The following is a 22283-nucleotide window of genomic DNA, read 5'->3' on the forward strand; positions in this document are numbered from 1 at the left end:
TGACAAGGGGCAAAGTTATCACAATTATCCTTATATGTTCTACAGTTTTATGGATATACAAATTCGACAAATATAAAAAGTCAAACATCATTAAATGGATACTTGTAAAAATAGGAAAATATAACAACACAAATTATGAAAATATTGAAAAAACATTCATTTACGTTTTTCAATGTAACAAATAGTTTATCAAAAAATTAGCAAAGAGGAAAATAAACAAATGATTTTTTTTTTTTTTTACAACTTATAGATTCCACTGTATCTCATAGGTGCCCTGTCTGCTTATGCAATTTTTTCCATATCTATAAGCTTATATAATTTTAATAACGTACCTAATGGTCAAGAAGATTTGTTAAAAGTAATTATAATAAAAGAAAAAAAAAAAAAAAAAAAAAAAACATATAAACATATAAACAAGCTTTTCTGAAGTTACACCGTCTTTGTAACAACATACAAACTCTCTTTTCTATACAATATGACCATTTATTATTTATTATTATTTTTTACACCATTTCTTGAAGGAGTTGAATATCATTAAAAAGCAATTGGAAAAGAGAAAATTCACCTTTACATAAAAATAAGACATATAAGACGGATGACACCACCACCTACAGAATATGCCAGAATTCTAATATCCCAGTCTTGTATATTATGAAAAAACAAAAGGGATCTCTGTCAGAAAGGAGTCATGTCTTATCACATTAGCGTTTCATAGTTTATCCTCTTCACTTTTTTTTTTACGAAAAGGTACCCCTCAAAACGATATTTTTTGGAGAAAAGGAAATAGGAAATGAGTGCAGGGATAAATTTATATTCCCCTTTTCTCCAAATCCCTTGCTTGCACTGGATAACTTTTGCAAAATTTGAAATCTCAAATTATTATAAAAATGCATGCATTTAAATGAAATTGTCGTGTTTTCGCTCTCACATAATTTTGACAGCAAATTAACGAACGAGTATATATTCGGTATAGTCCTCCTCATGATTTTTTTCCCGTACTTATCATACTTTTTCTTGTACATGGAAAACTCATCGTATTTTCCATTTTCGTCACCTTCATCATCGTCATTTTTCACACTTTCGCATATTTCATCATTCTGATCTTCTCTCTTTTCGCCAAATCCATCACTACCTGTGTTCACAAGCTCTTGGTTCATCTCCAAACATTTAGAACTACACCATGTAAAATCATTTCCATTTACTTTTGTATCACCACTTTTCATTTCAGCATACGTGTTAATGTTGGAAATATCTACTGTCCTGTTTATGCAATTCGCGCAACTTATTCCCTTTTTCGAATTATTATGTATATTAAAATGATCAGTGTTGATATCAGAATCTTCCAATATTTTATCTTCAACATTTTGATCCCTCATTGCTGTTTCACCAGTTTCTTCTGTATAATTGCTTATGTTGTAGTTTATAAAGGGATAATAGTTTTTATTGTAAATATAATTTTTAATTTCATTCAGTATTATATCATTATTAAAATCGAAAATATATTTTCTCAACTCTCTGTATTTTGTGTAACAGCAAGAACATATTAGAAAAGGGATTTTTTCTTCCATGCATTTTCTTAAGGTATAATCCGTTAATCCTCCACAACAGTGTAAACCAACTATTAAATTTATTTTATATTTATTAAAATCAAAATTTAATATAGATTCATGCATAATTAATACGTTTTTAATTTTGTTTGCAAAAATTTTAATAAAGCAGCTAAATAGTGAATTTACATTAATGTCTAATATTATTACTAGAACATTTTTAAAGGCTAATGAAATGTGAATACCCAAATCTCCTTTACCTCCTCCTACATCTAAAATACAATAATCATATGTTAAAGTGGTTCTATCAATTGTTTTTCCACCCACCAACTTCGGTAAGAAATCAGTAAAATCCTTTCTCTCTTTTTGTTTACTTAAAATTTGCTTATCTTCACACGTTCCATCACTTGCACAATCATAAATCATATTTGTGCCTTCTTCAATTAATGTTTTACAATTCTTGCCCATATCTATATCTGATTCAGTCGAATGGTTCATATAAAACTCATTAATATTGTAAAATTGTATATCATTCCATTTCGAATTTTCAAATAAATTTACATTTTTTTCTCTCAAAATTTCTATATTATTTTTTATCTTTTTTACATTCTCTGAACTAACTAATTTTTCATTTTTCTCCATAAGGAGTTCTATATATTCTAAATAATTCTCAAAAAATGTGTCATTACTTTCTATATATTTGTTCACCAAAATGGATATGTGTAAAATAATATCTTCCCCCTTAAACACAGACATTTTGGAATTTCCTTTATCTATACTTTCAAGCAAAACTTTTATGTGATTAATCATCCACTGTATTTGTGGTACTTTTTTATTGTTCATATAAGATATTATATCTTTCTTTCTTTTTTTCTTCTTTTTCCTCTTCTTTTGTTCTACAGTATTTCCACTCCTTCTTGCATCTACTAATAAATGTTCATTCGAGTTATTCATGTTCAAATCGCAAAGGATAATTTTGTGCATTCGTTTGTAACAATTCATTTCTGTAGTATAGTTAAATTCACTGGGACGTATTTCAAACAATTTTGGTATTATGTCAATAATTTTAATTATAAAAATTTCAAAATTATTCATTTTTTGATTACAAATACTTTTATAATTTTTATTTTTATACACAATATTTCTTATGCATTTTCTTTTTTTGTCTTCATTGCTATTGTATAACTCTTGAATATAACTTTTCTTCACCCTTAAACTTCTGCATAACATTAGCATGGAAAAGAAGCCACCTTCGAATAATTTAAAGAGTTCGTTAACATTGAAGAATTCGTCGTTAACCTATAAAAAATGTGCATTTTGTCATTATAATTTAATGTTATTAACTGGTAAGCACAAGTACCACAAATCAGACTCATAATAATGATAAAAAAGTGTGCCACGGGAAAGAGGAGAAAGGTAAAAATTAGCAAAAATGGAATTCATACAATAAAAAAAATATTCTTTTTTTTCTTCTTCCTCTCTACCAGTTCATACATGGATATACATGTACATAAAAAATTTTCTTCAAACGTAAAACATACACATTCGAAGTTGTGCAGCCTCATAAACTGAGTATTTTCAACTTCAGTATATCATATTTTATCCATACTTTCAGGAGGTAGGAGGAAAATACTAATATAGACTTCTCATTCGTATTAGTCAAGACAGGTAATCCTATAATATATACCAGAGTATCTGTTTTTATGATTTTCCTTACAATCTCGTATTTAATGTATTCATTCATTAATAGCAAGGGGGGATTTTCTATATCATCCATTGGATTATCCTTTATGAAAATATCATTATTCGTACATGTTTCCTCATCTTCACATTTCTTCAAGTTCGCATAAAAGTTCTTAGATAAATGGACTGAATATTCCAAAAATTCCTTACCAAGTGTTATTTCACTATTATCCTTATTTTCTGAATTCACTTTTTTCAATAAGTATGTTCCAAATAAATTAAATTTTTCTTCATCTATGTAAAAGTCTTTGCTTATTACCAACTGAACGTTTTTCTCTGTTGACAAAGATTCTTCATTAAATTTATTTTCTATTATACAAAAATTAAGGACATCATTCTTGTCATCGTCATTTTTATAATTGTGTATCTCATTAACTGACTCCTTATTATGATTTAAAATATGATATTTGTAAAATAAAACATTTCTCTTTTTATTTATTTTTCCATTCGAAATTGTGTCACAAAAATGTAGCAGTTTCCCATGTTTTCTTACATTTTTCACTTTGCAAATTAAGTGAACAAAATCTGTAAAATTATGGTTCAAAGGTTTGGAGAATCTACTAAGTGCTTCAAAGTGCGTTTTGTTCTCCTCATATATAGCTATTTCATTTTCTATGATATCCATTGTGTTTTTTTTTTTTTTTTACACATAATTCTAGCCTTTTTTTTTACACCTGTATGAGTACATGCTAATATACATATATAGCTACATGTAATCTACAAACTGTTTAGTGAATTCAGGAATTCCATTATTTCAAATCATCTGTTGCTAAATGGAGTTCAGCTCATCAACTGTTAAGCATAATTCACAAAAAAAGCAAATATAGAGTTTTATTAACCAAAAAATTAGCCGAAATTTCCTAATTAAAAAATCATTAATATATATATCCAATAGTATTAATTCTAAATTTATATAGATCTTTATACGTATTCATAAAGGTCCATGTGTATATTATGCATATATATATGTGAACATAATTTATATTCACGCTTAAGTATTATATTCATATACTTTTTTTCTTCCACAAGATTCAAATATATATTCCCGTGTAATATGTCTGAAAATATCAGTATGGCAAAGGTGAAGGTTTTCCCACATAACGTTAATTAGAAAAGGTGATGAAAAAATTTTTTTTTTAATGCATCATTTTTACATGAAAATTTTGTTCCTTCGAAATAACCTATAGAGTGTATATCTCTTCCAAAAAACAAAAAAAAAAAAAAAAATACTTCTATTAAACAAAAAAATATACTTATTATGTTTTCATGTATTACATATAACATTCACTCATCCAAATGTAAGTATCATGCCTGCAATAATTTTACGGAGTAGAAAAAAAAATTTCTTTCAAAGTAGGTTATCTTAATATGAAGCACAGGTGGATGTAAATTTATAAAAAAATAACAAGTGATGAACTTGTTAAAAAAAAAAAAAAAAAGTTGAAGAAGTTATTCCTTAATACATTTTTATTTTATATACCATTTGGAAAAAAAAAAAAAAAAAAAAAAAAAAAAGATTCTTTATGCTAAAAAAATTCTTCCAAGCAAAAAAGAATCCCCTGAAGGGGAAACAAAATAGAAAAAACTGAAAAACTTTCAGCACATTACCGGACGACAAAAATTTCAAGATGAATTACAGAAAAAGTGAGAACACTGCAGATCTAATTGACAGTATAATAAACAGTGAAAATGGGAAAGTTCAAAAGTATGTTTTGGAAAGAAAAAGAAAAGAAAAGGAATTTCTGGAAAAAAAGGAAAACATTAAAAAAAAAACTTTAATGGCTCCAAAGCTTAATCAAATGTTTATTAAAAATAAAAATGAAGATGATAAATTAATCAGCGAAACTGTTGGTTTAAGGACAGTTCACGAGTATAAAAAAATCAAGAGTGGAATTTATGGTAAGGAACAGGATAACCACTTAATTACAAATATCAAAGAAGACAAGGACAGCAAAAAGAAAAACTTCAAATTGTCTTTTTGCTCCGATGATGAAGAAAATGAAAATGATCAAGAGGAAGATGAAGAAAATGGAGATTATTTCAATGGAAATGGTAACAATGACGATGTCAATAAGGAACAGAGAACCCACATTGATAAAGGGGCATTAGGAGAAAAAACACCACAAGGAGAAGAAAATGATACTTCAGGAAATTCAACTCTTCACTCTGACATTTTTGGTGATAACAAAAATAACAAAAAATGTTTAGATAAAAATACACAAAATAATGATACACGAACAGAACATGAAAAATGTATACAGTTTAAAAAAATTATGAAAGACCCAACTGTAAATACTTCCTTTTTAAAAGACAAAGACCGAGATGAACAAATAGAATTGCGAAAAAAAGAGTTAAGAGAATTATATTTTAAATTAGAGAATGAACAGAAGGAAAAAGTTATTGAAATAACATATTCATACTATGACGGTAGTGGTCATAGAAGAAAAATATCAGTAAAACAAAAAACGACAATAGGGCAATTTATAAATAAATGTGTTGATAATTTAAAAAGTGAATTTATTCATTTAAGATGGGCATCTTGTGAAACCTTGATTTTTGTGAAAGAAGATATTATTCTTCCAAATTATTTAACCTTTTATGAATTAATTAAAAATAAAGCCCAAGGAAAAACGGGACCACTATTTGCTTTTGATGCTGTAGAAAATTTATCTGGTGTTGCAGACATCAGAAAGGAAAAAACTGATGTAAGTAAAAAAAAAAAAAAAAATGTACTATACTCAAATACTTCGAATTTTTGCATGTTAGAAAATTTCGCCTTATATGTTCATAAATACACGCATAGATATACGTATATATATATATATATGTACACATGTGCACATATATAAAAAAGTGAACAAAAGAGTTTCTCAATTTCAATTTTATTTAATTTTTTTCCCCATTCAGACACACGCAGGAAAGTTAGTAGAAAAAAAATGGTATGAAAAAAACAAGCACATTTTTCCAGCGTCCAAGTGGGAAATTTACAAACCCATGAAAACATATTCAATTAGCTACACAGATTTGTTTAATCAGTTTTCTTAGAAAATTTATCCATATAAAATAACTACAATAATTATTATTCTTATTAATATCACTATTATACATTTTGTGACCATTTATGTATTTTTCCCTTTAATTTTGATATTCATCCCTTTTTTTGTTTTTCCTGTACACTTTTTTAAGTACAGCATTGCCTGCATCTGCAAATGGGGAAAAAAAAAAAAAATATAATAAATTGCACAAAAAATTTAAATTTTTAGTTATAATTTATTTTATTACGTATAATCTCTCTGAAATGCAAATTTTGTTCTCTCAATCCATCTGCATGTCAGAGAGAAACAATAGGGTAACGTCCATTAAGGAATTTTTTTTTTTTTTTTTATATATATATATGTATATGCACATTTACATTAGTAAAAATTGCATACTTGGAAATAGCTTAGAAAATGCTTGATGTCTATCATCCACATTTTTATCAGATCCCCGGAGTTTGTACAAAAATGTGTTAATATGTTTCTGTTCATAATTTTCATCATATTTTACTTTTTGTTTTTGAATTTCACCTATTTTATATTTTTTTCTGATTCGATTGGCAACACATTCCCGTATATACACCTACAAAATGGTAAATATAGGAATATTCTATAATTTCTTCATTGCATAACAATATTTGTTCATACTTTTATGACTCTATAAAAAATTGCTCTTAGGTGGTCGCACCATTATTTTAAATTATATGTAATAAAAATTTCTTCTTAGAGAAAATCCATTTCTTAAAAGGTCTTGCACATTTTGCATAAAACATGTCATAATGTGAGGCAAAAAATTAAAGAAATCATATATTCAGAATATACTAGCAGCGGTGCTAAGTAGAGCAATTAGATACACATGCAAGTCAAGAGGATTTGCTTATATTTTTCTTAATTCTAGTTATTATACTTCCCCACATTGTTGATACAATTATCATTTTTTTCTTTTTTCTACTCCTCTGTACTCTTTTTTTTTTTTTTTTTTTTTTTTTTTTTTTACATCTTTAAAACATTTGAGATATCGAACCAAATCAGTGAACAATCGTATCATTTCTGCTCTGAATAAGATGTAATTTCCCTTGAATGAGTATTGATAAATATGTGCTGCGACTGTTACAAACCTGTCCACGGGAGTTTTTTGAATTTCTATGTAACCTGTAGAAGGACAAATTAGAGATGCAAAAACAATATGTTTTTTCTTTCTTTTTCTTTTTTTTTTCATTAATACAATTTTTAAAAGCATTATACACGAAAGCATTATGTTAGACCAAACTACAAACATAATCATGCATTTAATTATTTCTTCTTATCCACTCTTATTATAGCGAAACCGTGCTCAAATAGGAAGTTGTATATTTTAACATTCGAGTTGTTCCTTTTCAAACGAATTATATGATTTATATTTTTCGTGATGAATAATAACTGAACTATAGTTTCGGGGATGAAAGGAGATATCAACACACATTGGTTGTAAATATAATCCATATCCTTTTTGGACATAACTTTACAATGTTTCTACGGAAAGGAAAAAAGTGAAGAATGATAAATATACTTGTGAAAGAAAAAGAAAAAAAAAAAAAAATGCTTCATTGTGTTGTTCTTGTGTAAAATTTTTTTTTTTTTTTTTTGGCCCTTCTAATTCACTACCTCAACGTGGTAATTCTCTAAAACATTTGAGTGGATTTCTTCTCCTGACAATATATTTTGATTCTGATCTATATGGATAATATTCTCATTCATTTTTTCTTTCAAATAATAAAAGAAATAGAATTGTCCCACAGATGAATAGATCGAAGCTACTGTATTTTCCTTTATACTTTCATTTTTTCTGTTTATGTATTTTATATAAAGAGTAAAATATAGATACACATCTTTCAACATAAAATACACATAATACAGCAATATAAATGTATATATAAACATAGTAATAAAGGAAAGAATAATTCTTAACAATATGTGGTATGTTACTAATCTTATTTGCTCCAATTGTAGGTTAAAAAAAAATAAAAACATAAAACAAAAATTCTCCAATTTTATATTGTACATTTCTGTCTCAATATATGGATTAACGAAAATAGAAAAAAAAATCAAAAAAAGAAACCCAAAGGATAAAAAAGTAAGACAGTTCAAGTGATCATCCATGCGCATTATAAATAAAAACAAAATATTAATGAACAAAATTTTAATCATATAATAGTAGTACTTTTCTTGTTTACATAAAAATGTATGCAACCCGTAGGTATATTTGTAGGTATAATTTTGTTTCAAATCTGCAGGTGTTAAATAAATAGAGATAAAAAGAATGATGTAGTAAATAAAACAAATACAAGAAATTATTGGTATACCCATAAATGTAACAATTTTTAAATGCAAATTATTATAACATAACGTTGCAGTGTCATAATAAGACATGCTGTAATTAAACAAACCGATACACATGTAGGAAGAGAGAAAAATAAACATAATCATCGAATTAGCTATATATAAAGTTATTTGTATATATTGATAATAACATATTTTAATGGATATTTTTAAAAATTCTATAATATCGTTATCGTAAAAAATTGTCATATTAACATAATTTTGAAAAGTAAAATTATGCAAAAGTAGAGGATATATAAAGGTGTCCATAAAATTTCGAGCCATATTCTTTTTATTTTTCACCCTTTTTCCCTTATTCATAGATTCGTTTTTTTCTTTTGCATTCCTATCCTCATTGTCTACTCCTATTCTTATTCTACATTTTCGTCCACACAAAAAAATCAAATTACATATGAATGTGAAAAAAATAAACATAATGACAATGCTCACAAAGAAAGTGATTTGTGTGAAATGTAACTTAGAATAGTTTTTACCTGAATAGAGGCAATCCAATTTAATAAAATGAAGAAAATTCAAATAAATAATTTTAATTATATCAAAAAAAACGTTGTGCATATAAATATTCATAAAATAATGATTCTTTATATTTCCACTGTGCAGTTGTTGGGATCCCTCTGTTTGTTCCCTTTCATAAAATGTGTAATTTTCTCGTTCATTTTCTGTTAAATCATTTGAAAAACTCAGTAACAAAATGAGGGATAAATAAAATACGAATTCACGAAAATAATGCAGAAAATAAATGGTTCCTTTTTTATAGATACCCAAATGGTAAAAGTAAAGACTGACATTTATGCACTTAAATAGAATCAAAAAAAAAAACAATGATAAAAAAAAATAAATTCCGATGAAGAATACAATAAATATAATATGATAGCATTTCCTGCATATAGAATACTTTAAATATATGTTTTTATGATAATTTTGTACACAATTATTACACATAAATCCTTCATGATTTTCTGAGCACCTACCACATGCATCCAAGCAAACATTGGGATTTTTACAGTATATATATATATTATTCATAAAAGGATACACATTAGTTTTGTCTTCTTTCACAACACAGCTATCAAAATAGTTAAAGGTGATATCATTCTTATGTTTAAAAAAAGATTCGAAATTGTCTACATGTAATTCGGATAAATTCTTTTTACAATAAAAATTACTACCTAAGTCAGAGCACTTATCACACCTATTACCAACATAATTTAAATAGAAACTGTTGTCACATGAACAGTCATAAATGAACTTTGAAGATCTCTTATTATTAAAGCTACCCGCGGGACAACTAAAACAACTTTCAGAATTTCTGTGACTTGTATATGTGTTTTCTGGACAAGGATAGCATTTGTTATTTTTAAAATATTCCCCATAGTTGCAAAAAATAGACGTACACCACAGATGCGGAAGTAAACAACATGCCAAATAAAAGAAGAATATAATGTTCCTTTTCATTCTGTCAAAAGTTTTTTGCATTTTTCATCGCAGATTTTGTCCAGTGTCTGTGCCAAATTTATTAAATTTTGTTTAAAAGGAGAAAAAAATGATGAAAAAGAACATAGTAAAAAAGAAAAAGAAAAAGAAAAAATTCGTTAAAATATTTCAATAAGTGAGACATTTATTTTTTTAGCAATTGCGCAAAAATCTCTTCTATTTCATAATTTTTTTTTTTTTTTTTTTTTTTTTTTTCACCTCCTACTAAATCTGTTAGCTAAATGATGTTACTACATTTGGGGGTATAAGCTTAAAAGAGCAGAAAAAAGATAAAAAAAAAAAAATGCAAAGTACTTTTTTTCCTTCTTTTTTGATCGTGTTTTTATTTTTTATTTTGCATATCAAAATGTTATTGGAAATAACGCCCTTCTTTGTGTGCAACTTTGTGATGAAAATGAAAAGGGATAAAAGGTAAGAAAAAAAAAAATAAATAAAACAACATAAGGTGAGAAAAAAAAAAAAAAAAAAAAGCAAAAAATTTCCTACAACACAATAGATCACCATTTTGTTCAACCCTTTATTAGCATAACGGGAGTTCATTATACAAACATAACATTATATGATAAAATTTTTGAAGAAGGTATATATATATACATACATATATGGATACATACAGAAGTGCATGCATTAGTATTGCATATGAACAATACCTATAAATTCCTTATTTTTTTTTATTTTTTTATTTCCTTTTAACATTTCCTTGTCATGCACGTCGTCCCCAAAGTTGACATCAATTAGCAGTGCAAAATGTGCAATTTATAAAATTTTGATTCACCCCAAATAACGCTGTTTTCATATAAACTTTTACAACCAACAAGGGTATATCAAATCTGTCATGTGAAATTATAAAATAAGAACTCAAGTGACCGTCCTACAGCAATGTTTTTTGTGTGATTTAGGATATCCTCTGTTCTTCTCTACGTAATCACAGAAATTAGAATGTTTCTTTATAAGGTGAAAAAGGAAAGTTCCATAATTTCGACTCTTTTTTTCATGATAAAATGACTATTCAATATTTTGTTGTTATAATATGTAACCTGCTAAGCCTTCCATCTGTACATTTGCTTACACAAGAATTCTACATCGTGGAAGGATGATAAAAAAAGTTACAGAATGTGTGTACGTTCATCGTTACACCTTAATTAATGACAAAAGAAATAAAAGATGGATGCAAAATATATATAGAAAAAAATGTATGTTCCATTTAACAAAAATAAATTACTCTTTTGTTCAGAAAAATAAGAACATCAACAAAAATATATACAACATGAATTGTGTTGAATTGTATAGGTACAGCTGTTTACTAGAAAGAGAGAATATTACCAATGTAACCATTTACAAACAGATTAACAAGAGAGTAGAAATGATATACAAATTTCTGAACCCATCCAAGATTATACTATTAATCAAGTTATATATACAGAATACCCACTTAAATATTTACCAAAGTACGTTTCATTGTCTTATTGAAGTAGCAATTACAAAATTGTGTGAATTTCACATAGAAGAAATTGTAAAATTGTACAACATAATTAGCAAGGTAGAAAATAATCAAAATGTCGTTTATTTATTTAAATATGTTAATAACCATTTAATTAATAATTACACATTTATCGATGTAAAATCTTTTTCAATGATATTAAATGCCCATGCAAAATTGAGAATTAAGGACATGAAATTAATTAACAAATTCTTGCAAATTATAATACAAAACAATTTACCATTTGATATTGTAAACTATTCTATTTTTTTCAATGCCTTTTATAAATTAAAATTAGTAAATAATGATTTTGTACATACTTTGGTGACACAATTCTTAAGCGAAGTTCATGTGTGGATGAAAACGGAAAATTATTCTACTCAGATTTTAGGTGACGCAGGTGAAGAAAATAACCCATTGGTTCATGGTGATGTGGATATCCAAAATTCTAATCGAAAAAGCCAACTCATAGACTACAGCCCAAGTCACATATGCAATATTTTACTATATTTCACCATTCAAAACATTAACAATATTGTCAAATCAAATGAGGGGAAGGAAGTGAAAGATGAAACAAATCTCAGTGATAACATTTATATACCTTTTTTGTTAGACCTATTAATTAAAAAAAAAAATCTATTAAAATGTGAGGAAATTATAATGTTATGTCAGATCTTCAAAGTTCTAAAAATTAAAAATGACATTCTTGTTAACCATGTAGAAAAGCAGTTACTAGTTTACTTTAATAATGTGAAGGAAAAAAAAATTAACCATAATTCGGAGAATAAGTCGAATTCTCCATTTAATTCTATTGTTATCACGGATAATATTCTCGTAAAAATTTTGTTTGACATGTGTACCTTTTACAACGATATAAATGTATACAACCATAGCATACAATATTTTCTCCATAGGAAAATTGATTTTAGCACATCAATACTTCTCCTATATATATATTCTGAAATCAATTTGCTAAATTACAAAATGATAACTTTATTAATTCAAATTATTAATAAAAATTACGTACAAAATTTTCACGTGGAAAATGTGTTCCTGCTTATTAGATCCTTCTACAAAATCTGCATCAACAGTCAGTACTATTTCGTGGATAACAAAGTGGCAGATAACGTTCTGAACAACCCGCAAATTGTTTCTCACGTTGCTTGTTATACAAAAGATTCATACATGGCAGAGAATATATCACCTCATTCATCTGAAGCAGCAGTACATATCCCAAATGGCACAACTAATACTTCAGAAAAGAACAATTCTATGGTGTCCAAAAAATTATTTCAGGACAGTGAAAAAGCTCCAGTACATGGTCAGCTAAGTGCACCCCAAACTGGTAGCTCGTCATCCATAGCACCCATTCATGTGGAAAATATGTTTCAAAAAATTCAAAAATTATCTCATAACATTTTCTCTAAATTGGAAAAAGATCTGTTAAACAAAAAAATACAAACGAATCAACATAACATAAGGTTTTTATGTAAGATATTATATTATGCCACGGTTCTGAGAAAATTCTCTTTTTTAAATAACGTAATTAATTTATTTACAAACATGGAAAGCGAAGAAATTGGAGATTTTAAAAATATATTAAATATATTGCATTCCTACTGTTACGTTAAAAATAGTAACATCTGTGCCCATAAAATAGAAGAAATGAGTTATCGAACAGTTCAGGAAGAGGCTATAATAGAATTGACTAACAAAGATTTGGTCCTTACACATTACCATTTGATTGTAAATAAACAAAACTACAACCGTGAAATTAAAAACATGATTTATTTTCTCTTTGTTCAGTGCAAATTGAATGATTATCGATATGTAAATCCGGATGTTATAAAATCATGGTTAAACTGTTCCTTTTTAAACATACATTTATTAGGAATGCTACTATGCACTCTTATGTCGAAAGAACTAAATGTTATAACTTATTTTAATAGTGAAAATGCAAGAAAAACAATTTCCAAAATTTTACACTCTAATGAGGATCTATACAATGAAATAAAGAATAGTCACATAATTCTAAAAAAGGACAACATATTTAAATACACAAATTTGTATAATCAAATTTTACTGCACGTTGATAAACTTATTTTAAAGTGTGATAACATTTACGATATTACAAGAATTTTTAATTCTGCATTTATTTTTTTAAGTTATTTTGAAAAATTAAAGAGTGAACAAAAATTAAGCACAGAAAATTTACAGATGCAAAAATGTATATATAAAACCCTGAGCAATATAGAAAAAAATGTTCTACAAAATACCCATTTGTATAATAAAGAGTTTATAATTCTGTTGTCTGCCATATGTATATATAACAATAATTATTCTTACCTACCCTTTGCCTTCTTCTTTCAATATTTCGATTTGTACATATTTAAAAATTATCTTTCGTATCTAATTCTTTTAAGTTCTGATGAGGAAATTAAAAACATGGCCAATGTTGTGTTCTCCCTAATGAATTATGAGAAAAAAGAAAATAAAATAAACAACTATGGAGAAAATATCGAATCATTTTATTCAATTCACATATCACGAATTATAGCGAGTGTCGAAAATGCTGTCAAAAACTGTACAAATTCGGAAACATATTGTAACCAAATTATAAACACGCAAGGAGAACTAAATAGCAACGAATTAAGTGAAGTTTCTCATTACAAGGGAACAGAAAAAATCAGTACACTTATGAATTTAAGTCATTTCCAAATAAAGCAGATAATAAATATTTACAAACTCTTAATAAATAAGAACGATTTTGAGGGAAACGAATTTTTCAAAAAAGTTAAAGAAAAATATTTGCATTCTTCTGAAATTAATCATGTCTTGCTGAGCAACCAATCACTAAACGAGTTAAATGAATTATGCTTATCTATGTTAAAAAAGAAGGTATCAAATATATTCCTATTCAAGCAAATTTTAAAAAGGAATTATGAACACATAAATTCGGAGAATATGCACTTATTAAAATATGAGTATATTATTAATTTGTTAAACATTTGCATAAACCTAAAAAAATATAATTTTTTCATAAATGAATCAGTTGTAATTAACATTGTTTTGAACAATTTGTGCAAGTTCAATACATTACATAAAATGAATAAACTCATTGAATCACTACTCCAGTTAAAAACATGGAATTCTCATGTGAACCTAACCAATGATCTACAACTGAATGTTAAGCAGATCTACCTTGACTATTTCTTGAATAACCAAATTATAGATTTAAATAAAGTATTATATCTTCTGTATCTACTATACAACTTTAACAAAACGGATCATTTTTATGTCATATTTGAATGTTTTTTGGGGAAATTTTTTCAATTAAAGCAGATAAAAGTGTGTCAAAAAAGAAGATATAATTTTATTACAAGTTTGAATAACACTCTTTTTATAGCAAAAAATATGTACACCTTGAGCAGTCATGATGAAAATGGAAAATTTTCTCAATCTCAACGTAACCCATTTGAAAGCATGAACAAAAGTAACGATGAATATGTAATACATCTGAATAAAGAAAAAGCTAGTATAATGGAATATGAAATACGAAATATAATAGAAGAACGAAAAAGAATGATTCAAGAATTCTCATATACAGACAAAGTGGAAAATATAAAAAATATGAAACATGCGACATGCATAAATGATCATTCCTTTGTTACTTTATTTTTACTTCTTGACCTACTTAAAAACGATAAAAAAATTGAACATTATAAAATTTACAACTTTTGCCATACATTGTTTAAAGATTATATATACCTACTAAATAAAGAAGTAACCATTCAGTGCTTGTATATCTATTTCTACTCACGAATTAATGAAGAGTTCACACAAGAACATATAACCCTTCAAGAAAATAGATTCCTCGATGATAAAATACACTACATCCTTAACATTTTAATAACTTTCATTCATAATTTAGATGTATACTCAATTTTAAAATTGTCTTTTATTTATATTAATATATATATATATTCACGTAAAAACTATCACGTCAATGAAAACATCAAAATACTTTTTGAGCAAATTAACAAGAAAAAAAGTTTAATTGAAAAAAATAACATATTGTACGAGCAGGTGATGAGGTATGGGAATGTGTACATCGAAGAATAGGAAAATAAAAAAATAAAAAAGTTGAAAAGGGGTAAATATGCTAATGAGAGAACAAATCGTGGTAAGGGGAATTTTCTTGGATTAACTCCAATTTGAGGTTCTTTCCAATTTGCATACGTACTAACAAATATCCAGTGCATAATATATATACATATATATATATATATTTTTCTTTCACAGGATATTATTTTTATACACAATAGAAATAGGATAAACGTATTAGTTTCTCTATTCCTCGACTTTTTAACAAATTAGGACAAAAAAAAAAAAAAAAAATGAAATAAAATAATTTTTACTATTTTTACCAGTGATCAACCATCACGTCTTCTTTAACTTCGAAATAACAATCAGCGATGATAGATGTAATACCAAAAAGATAATGTATACAAGGATGAAGACGTTCCTCGAATCCTCAATGTTGTAATAGCTCAATATAACTACGAAGAAGAGATGATGTGAAAGGGTGTGCTATAATTAGAGGTGTAAAATGGGGAAACCAAACGGATAAATGTTCAAAAAAACAGATATTCACATTAGGCCGTGTTCACATTTGTTCAATTATGTAGATGGCACGGTGTGAATACACCCCAAACTTACGATATTCAAAATAGTAGGAGGCAAAAGAACTGGCATCTAAAATGCTAGAGTAAAAGGAGCACATCAAATTGTGTATATTTTTTATGTACACCTGTGGAGGAAGAAAAATAAAAAACAACTATTATGAAATATTCTAATAGATATGCTTAGACACATTCAACAGAAAATGACAAATTAAAATATCACTCTTTAAATTTGATTAATAACTAATGACACGTGAAGAAACAGCATAAATTTATAATAAACATATGTGAAAAAAAATTCATTCACCAAGATTTAGACTAGCATCCACTCAGTTGCGAAAAAAAAAAAAAAAAAAAAAAATGCATTACCTTTGTAACTAGAATGTAAATAGGCATATAAAAAAAAGTCTTATGAAGCGACTTCAATATGGTTTCCAGAAACTATAATGTAGAAAAAAAAAAAAAAAGAAGAAGAAATGGAATATTTATATCTCACATTATGATATATACTATCACAAAGGAATAGATATAAGGATACTGAATTTGCATTCCCTGCATTTCTACTATCATCCCATTTTTGACATTACCAGTAAGCATATATGGTTAAATCCATTGTGCAAAAAGAAAACGCGAAAGGACATCAGGAATATATTAATGAGGGAACTTAGAAATATGGATGAAGCATAGGATTCTTCATTAAAGTAACTAATATAAAGATACAGACCTACTAAATCTGTTACATAACTTGCGAAATTTAGATAACAATAGCAATGTAAGTCTAACGTAATATTTTTAATTTTATAATTTAAAAATATTCTATCAAATGTTGGTATAATTAACAATAAACAAATGTAGAAAATATTGGAAAAGTTCAAATTGTTTAATAATAACTTAATAGGATAACTAATAATGATGTTTTTTTTTTTCTCTCGTCTTAAGCTATTCATACTACTTAAACTACTTATACTGTTCATATTGTTTATGTTATATATGTCCTCTTTCAATTGTCCACTGTTTAGTAATTTTTTTTTTTTTTTTCTATTTAAATATGCAACATCTTTCTCAATTATGGAATTATATTTTGCAATCCCAGAATTTTGTATTCCTGAATAAAAGCTAAACCTATCAGAAATGTTAAAAAAATTTTTAATACCCCCTAGAAGTGGAATCACAATTTTGTGTTCTCTTTTATTTCGAAAAAAAATGCTTGTATTGCGTTCATCACATTTTGAATCATGTACTGTAAGCAATGTATAATTGTGATTATAATTGATATTATTTTCCTTTTTTAAAATATAATTTTTTAATCTTGATAGTATTTTAAAAAAATTTAAAGATTCTGCTATATGTTTTGATATGACACAAAAAGGATTCACATATTGTCCTTTTTTCGTAGACTCATTTAGTACGAATTCATTATTAAGTAGTTTTTCATTGAAGTATGTATTCTTTGAAAAATTAAAATAATCCCCATAGTATTTATCATTGTAGAGGGTGTTACTAAATATTCCTCTATCAAAATCGGTATTCTTGATACATAAATTATCATTACTATTAACTTTTGTTGCATCCTTTTTAACGTTGTAATTGACCTCTTCATCATCTGATGATGAATTCTTGGTTTTGTCTTCACTCTTGTAACAGTTGCCCGTTCCACCCCCTTCTTTAATATTGATCTTTACAGAACCATTTTCCTTACAGTTTATTTTACTTAATTCAATGATTCTACCAAACTTTTCCTGTTTTTTACAAGTCACATTTTCAAATTGTTTAATATCATCATAATTAAATATATTGTCCTTGTTTTTGAGAAAAATAAAAGAAAGTATAAAAATAGACAGTGTTTTTATAAAAGTATTTATAATCATAATATTCACTTGCTCATACAGTATTACAAATATGTGATATATAAAATATATAAAAATCGTGGATAAACTTAATATCATTTTACTAATAACTTGTATAACGTATATAGCATTTAAGCTAAATTCCTTTTTGTATATATTTGTAAGTTTGCCACATAGAAAAAAAATATTTTCTGAAATTACATCAGTAACACTCTCTAACAAGGAATATAAAAAACAAAAAAAAAAAATTTGTTCTTTTTTCCTTATAAAATTATTCGAAATTAATATTAAAATACACGCGTTAAATACCTGTATAATTATACATGATAATATTAGTATATTCAATTTTAAATGATAGTATTCTGCATTTATTCTGTTGTTTATCAATTCTCGAACATTATGCGAATTGTCTCTCTTTCCATAATTAAAATTTTTAAATTTGTTATAATAATAATAATAATCATTATTTTCGCCTGACCCCATATTATTTTCTGTTAAATCACAGCTATCCTTAAATAGATAACCCATTTTTAGGCTCCCTCTTAATGTTTTGTAGGACTTTTTTATCTTCTTCTCTTTATCATATGGATTATTTACATTCTCTCTTTTTGTATCTTTATTTGTAGAACCCATGTTATCAACAATTGCCAGTGATTGAGAATCTTTTTGTATGGAACTATTTTCATGTCCATTGCAATGATTACATTTTTCTGTATCCTCATAGTCATAATATCCCAACGTCTTCGAAATGCACATCATATTTTCATTAAAATTTTTAAAATGAATTTCTTCATAATTCCGATTCTCATTGTTGTATTCATGGGGGGTTGACGCATTGAATTCAGAATAATCCACATTTCTATTTTCAAAATAACTCGCAAAATCGCTTGTTATTGTGTCATTCTTTTCATCTCCTAGTTTTACATAATTCCTTGTTTCCTTTTTTTCTAACCTGAATTTCAACAATTGAAGTTCTTCCTCATTTGAACATCCTGTCAAACTATTCGGCGTGCATGAGTTTATCTCGACAATACTAGTATCGTAATTCATGTGTTCGCTAAAGTTTTGTACTCTTTTGTTTATGCACATGTCTTTATCTCTTTCTGTTTCATTGATACTGTCTAATGTGTTATTGCAGATCATGCTATCAATAATTTTCTCTCCATGGGAAATGTTACCATCAAAATTGTACTTGTTTTGTATGTTCGAATATAGCTTGTTTAAAGTACACTTTTCATTTTTCCTCTTAATTCTCTCATCAGTTGGACTAATAGGAGAAAAATTCCTAATCTCAATTTTATTTCGTTTCTTTTGTTTCCTTCTAAAAAATATATTTCTTTTATTTTCAAATATATTATGAAACAATTTATTACCATGAGGGCATCGTATATCTTTTCTTAATAAATTATTTTTTATAAAACTATTTCTACATGTTATAAATTTTATGCGTACGTTCTTCTTTTTTGCTTCTTCTTTACATGTAGACTTTTTTGTTGTGCTTTTTCTGTGCTTTCTTTTATCCAATTTTAATTTTTTCTTTCTTTGCCATATGGAATATGTTTTATTTTTTCTTATCATATATTTCCTGCATTGGTATAGAGACATATCGGACAAGCGCTTCACACAAATATCATTTACACTTTTTTTTCTTTTACTAATTCTACGGGAAAATCCATCCTTGTTCCTTTTGTAAAAAAGATTTTCATTGATATCATTGGATTCTTTTTCATAAGATGTTGAAGAATAATATATTTTCTTAAAATTATTATTAATCTTTTCCAAGTAATAGCGAATATACACATAGTAGGCGATATAATCAAAGAAAAGCGTATAGAAGCATTTTAAACATATTGGTAAATACACAACGACAAATAATTTTGTATTTAAGAATTTGTCATCATTTTTGTTATTAAAATTAAAGAAATGTGTGAAATAATAAAAAAAATTTTCTTCTTCCTTTGACGACTCAATATTTTCATATTTATTTAATAAAAAAGTAAAAAAATGCGATATCGTAATTTCTGCATATGTATACGTTATTCTTAAAAAAAAAATGTATAAAAACAGGATATGATAAATGTAGTAATTTTCAATGAAGTAATAATAATTCATAAAATTTAACAGCTTTTCTTTTAACATGGTTGCACGAGATTAATTTTTGTTCTAAAGTTTTATGTTATAGTTTGTTCTTTAATATATCTGTGCATGTGTGTATACGTGTATATTATTTCTTCTACACATATAAACTACGTCTTCCAAAAAAAATAATATCAGAATTTTAGAACAAGTGTCACATTTATATAGCTATTTCAAATCTATTGCATGTATTCATAAACAGACATTTATACATTATCTCTCACTGGGGAATGAAACTAAAAATATGAATTCACAAATATGCATAAATAATAACTTAATTAGAAACTCGCTAAACATATTTAATAATATTAATTAGTATACAAAACGTTTTAACATATGATAATAAATTAGATATATAAACATTTATATGTAGGGATACATATATTTTTTCCTCAGCGAGCCTATGTCTGAACATACAAAAAAAAAAAGGGGGAATAAAAATAAGGTGCAAACGAAAAGTAACAGTGACCTAAAAAAAATTATATGGATGATTCTCTACACTTATATCAAATTTTTTGTGAACAAATTAATCAAATAAAATGTATAAGACACAAACAAAAATTTTAATTATACGTAATAATCACGCTGTGGATAATCATGTGCGTGCAAAAAAAATAAAGCATGTAAAATATATACTGCATTTTAAAAAAATTGAGAAAAAAATAAAATCAAATAAAATATTTCATATTATAAAACGAACGAAACATGAAACAACCGTGCACTCTAAAAAATGTCAAAACTAAAAAACCACAAAAATACATTTTGCATGTACCAAAGTTCTCATTGAAGCTACGTTAATTATGAAGTTGACGGGGAATATTTCATAATGTTATATTAACTTTCGAACATATAACCTGAAGTGAAAAAAGAAAAAAAAGAAAAACACCATGTGGGGACACAATTAAACACTCACGGAATGGGTTAGGGGGATGTGTAAAAAATGTTCATTTTTATATGCAACATAACAAATTGTGTAATACTCTTTCCTCTATCCTTTTCAAGTTCCATGGGATATACATATGTATACACATATGTGTACATATTAATGGTGAGATACAAACGCCTCGTAAATGTTAAACCAATTTTATATTAATATAATGCAAATTCCGCATTAATATTTTTGCGAATAAATTTCCAAATGCTATTTTATGTGTTTTTACATGAGCTTGTGTGAGTTTACGGATGTTTATTCTTTTTACACTCCCCTTGTTCTAAAAAGTGTTTTTATATAGTGTGTTTTATTTTTTCGAAAATTTTTTAATGCAAAAAGGACATATACTGTTTTTCATTAATAATTTTTTTTTTTTTTTTTTTTTTTTAAATGTGCATGTGTTCAAATGTTAGCGTCTCCCCCCATTATCTTTTCCTTTATCATTAATTTTAACTTTTCTAATTCATGTATTAAACGAGATATGCTCTCTTTTTTTTTATTTATTCACAGTCACATTTCGAATACCCGTGCTTTTGCTTTTCCATGCATATCACGTAAATATTGAACGTTTATGTATATGTACACCTAATGTGTGTGGTGTATACCCGTTGGATTATTTCCATTTATAAGCACATATCTCCAATAATATATAGCAGAGCACATAAAGATTTTCACTTTTATTTTACACAAACTCATTTTCCCACATTTACCATCTGTTCAATAGAAAACTCAAAGTGTGTTCTGAAAAGTGTATATAAAAAAAAAAAAAAAAAAAAATTAAAAACACTTTTGTTTTAACATATGTGACATAAAAAGTGTTGTGATTTTATGTGTTTTGTGCTGCGTATCACTTTAATATAAAATTAAATTTTTCTAATAGGAACATATGCATCCTTTAGTTTTTCCCTTCACATACTTGCATTCCTTTGCTTATCATTCCACTTACCGCTACTCTGTTTTTCTTTTATTTTTTTTGACATATATATGTACATATGTGCTGCTGATTCAA

The 22283-nt window shown here is 26.5% G+C and overlaps 5 protein-coding genes across 5 annotated transcripts; 2 read left to right on the top strand and 3 right to left on the bottom strand.

The window, feature by feature from the left end:
• Positions 1 to 737: 737 nt before the first annotated feature.
• Positions 738 to 3915, bottom strand: PGO_100070 (hypothetical protein, conserved; the record flags this gene model as incomplete). The annotated part of the gene is made up of 2 exons (XM_028688042.1): positions 738 to 2846; positions 3157 to 3915. The coding sequence occupies 2 exons, from the start codon at positions 3913 to 3915 to the stop codon at positions 738 to 740; spliced, it is 2868 nt and encodes a 955-aa protein (XP_028543843.1).
• A 1003-nt stretch (positions 3916 to 4918) lies between these two features.
• PGO_100080 (XAP-5 DNA binding protein) lies at positions 4919 to 6335 on the top strand (the record flags this gene model as incomplete). Its single annotated transcript, XM_028688043.1, has 2 exons — positions 4919 to 5995; positions 6198 to 6335. 2 exons carry the CDS (start codon positions 4919 to 4921, stop codon positions 6333 to 6335), a joined length of 1215 nt encoding a protein of 404 aa, XP_028543844.1.
• A 90-nt stretch (positions 6336 to 6425) lies between these two features.
• On the bottom strand, positions 6426 to 10159 carry PGO_100090 (hypothetical protein, conserved; the record flags this gene model as incomplete). The annotated part of the gene is made up of 5 exons (XM_028688044.1): positions 6426 to 6493; positions 6722 to 6908; positions 7323 to 7477; positions 7654 to 7837; positions 7970 to 10159. The coding sequence occupies 5 exons, from the start codon at positions 10157 to 10159 to the stop codon at positions 6426 to 6428; spliced, it is 2784 nt and encodes a 927-aa protein (XP_028543845.1).
• Positions 10160 to 11291: 1132 nt separating this feature from the next.
• Positions 11292 to 15800, top strand: PGO_100100 (hypothetical protein, conserved; the record flags this gene model as incomplete). The annotated part of the gene is made up of 1 exon (XM_028688045.1): positions 11292 to 15800. The coding sequence occupies one exon, from the start codon at positions 11292 to 11294 to the stop codon at positions 15798 to 15800; it is 4509 nt and encodes a 1502-aa protein (XP_028543846.1).
• A 318-nt stretch (positions 15801 to 16118) lies between these two features.
• Positions 16119 to 20346, bottom strand: PGO_100110 (hypothetical protein, conserved; the record flags this gene model as incomplete). The annotated part of the gene is made up of 4 exons (XM_028688046.1): positions 16119 to 16237; positions 16398 to 16488; positions 16730 to 16801; positions 16948 to 20346. 4 exons carry the CDS (start codon positions 20344 to 20346, stop codon positions 16119 to 16121), a joined length of 3681 nt encoding a protein of 1226 aa, XP_028543847.1.
• Positions 20347 to 22283: the final 1937 nt, after the last annotated feature.

The sequence above is a fragment of the Plasmodium gonderi genome (assembly GCF_002157705.1).
Source record: "Plasmodium gonderi DNA, contig: Chr10, whole genome shotgun sequence".
Classification (NCBI taxonomy): domain Eukaryota; phylum Apicomplexa; class Aconoidasida; order Haemosporida; family Plasmodiidae; genus Plasmodium; species Plasmodium gonderi.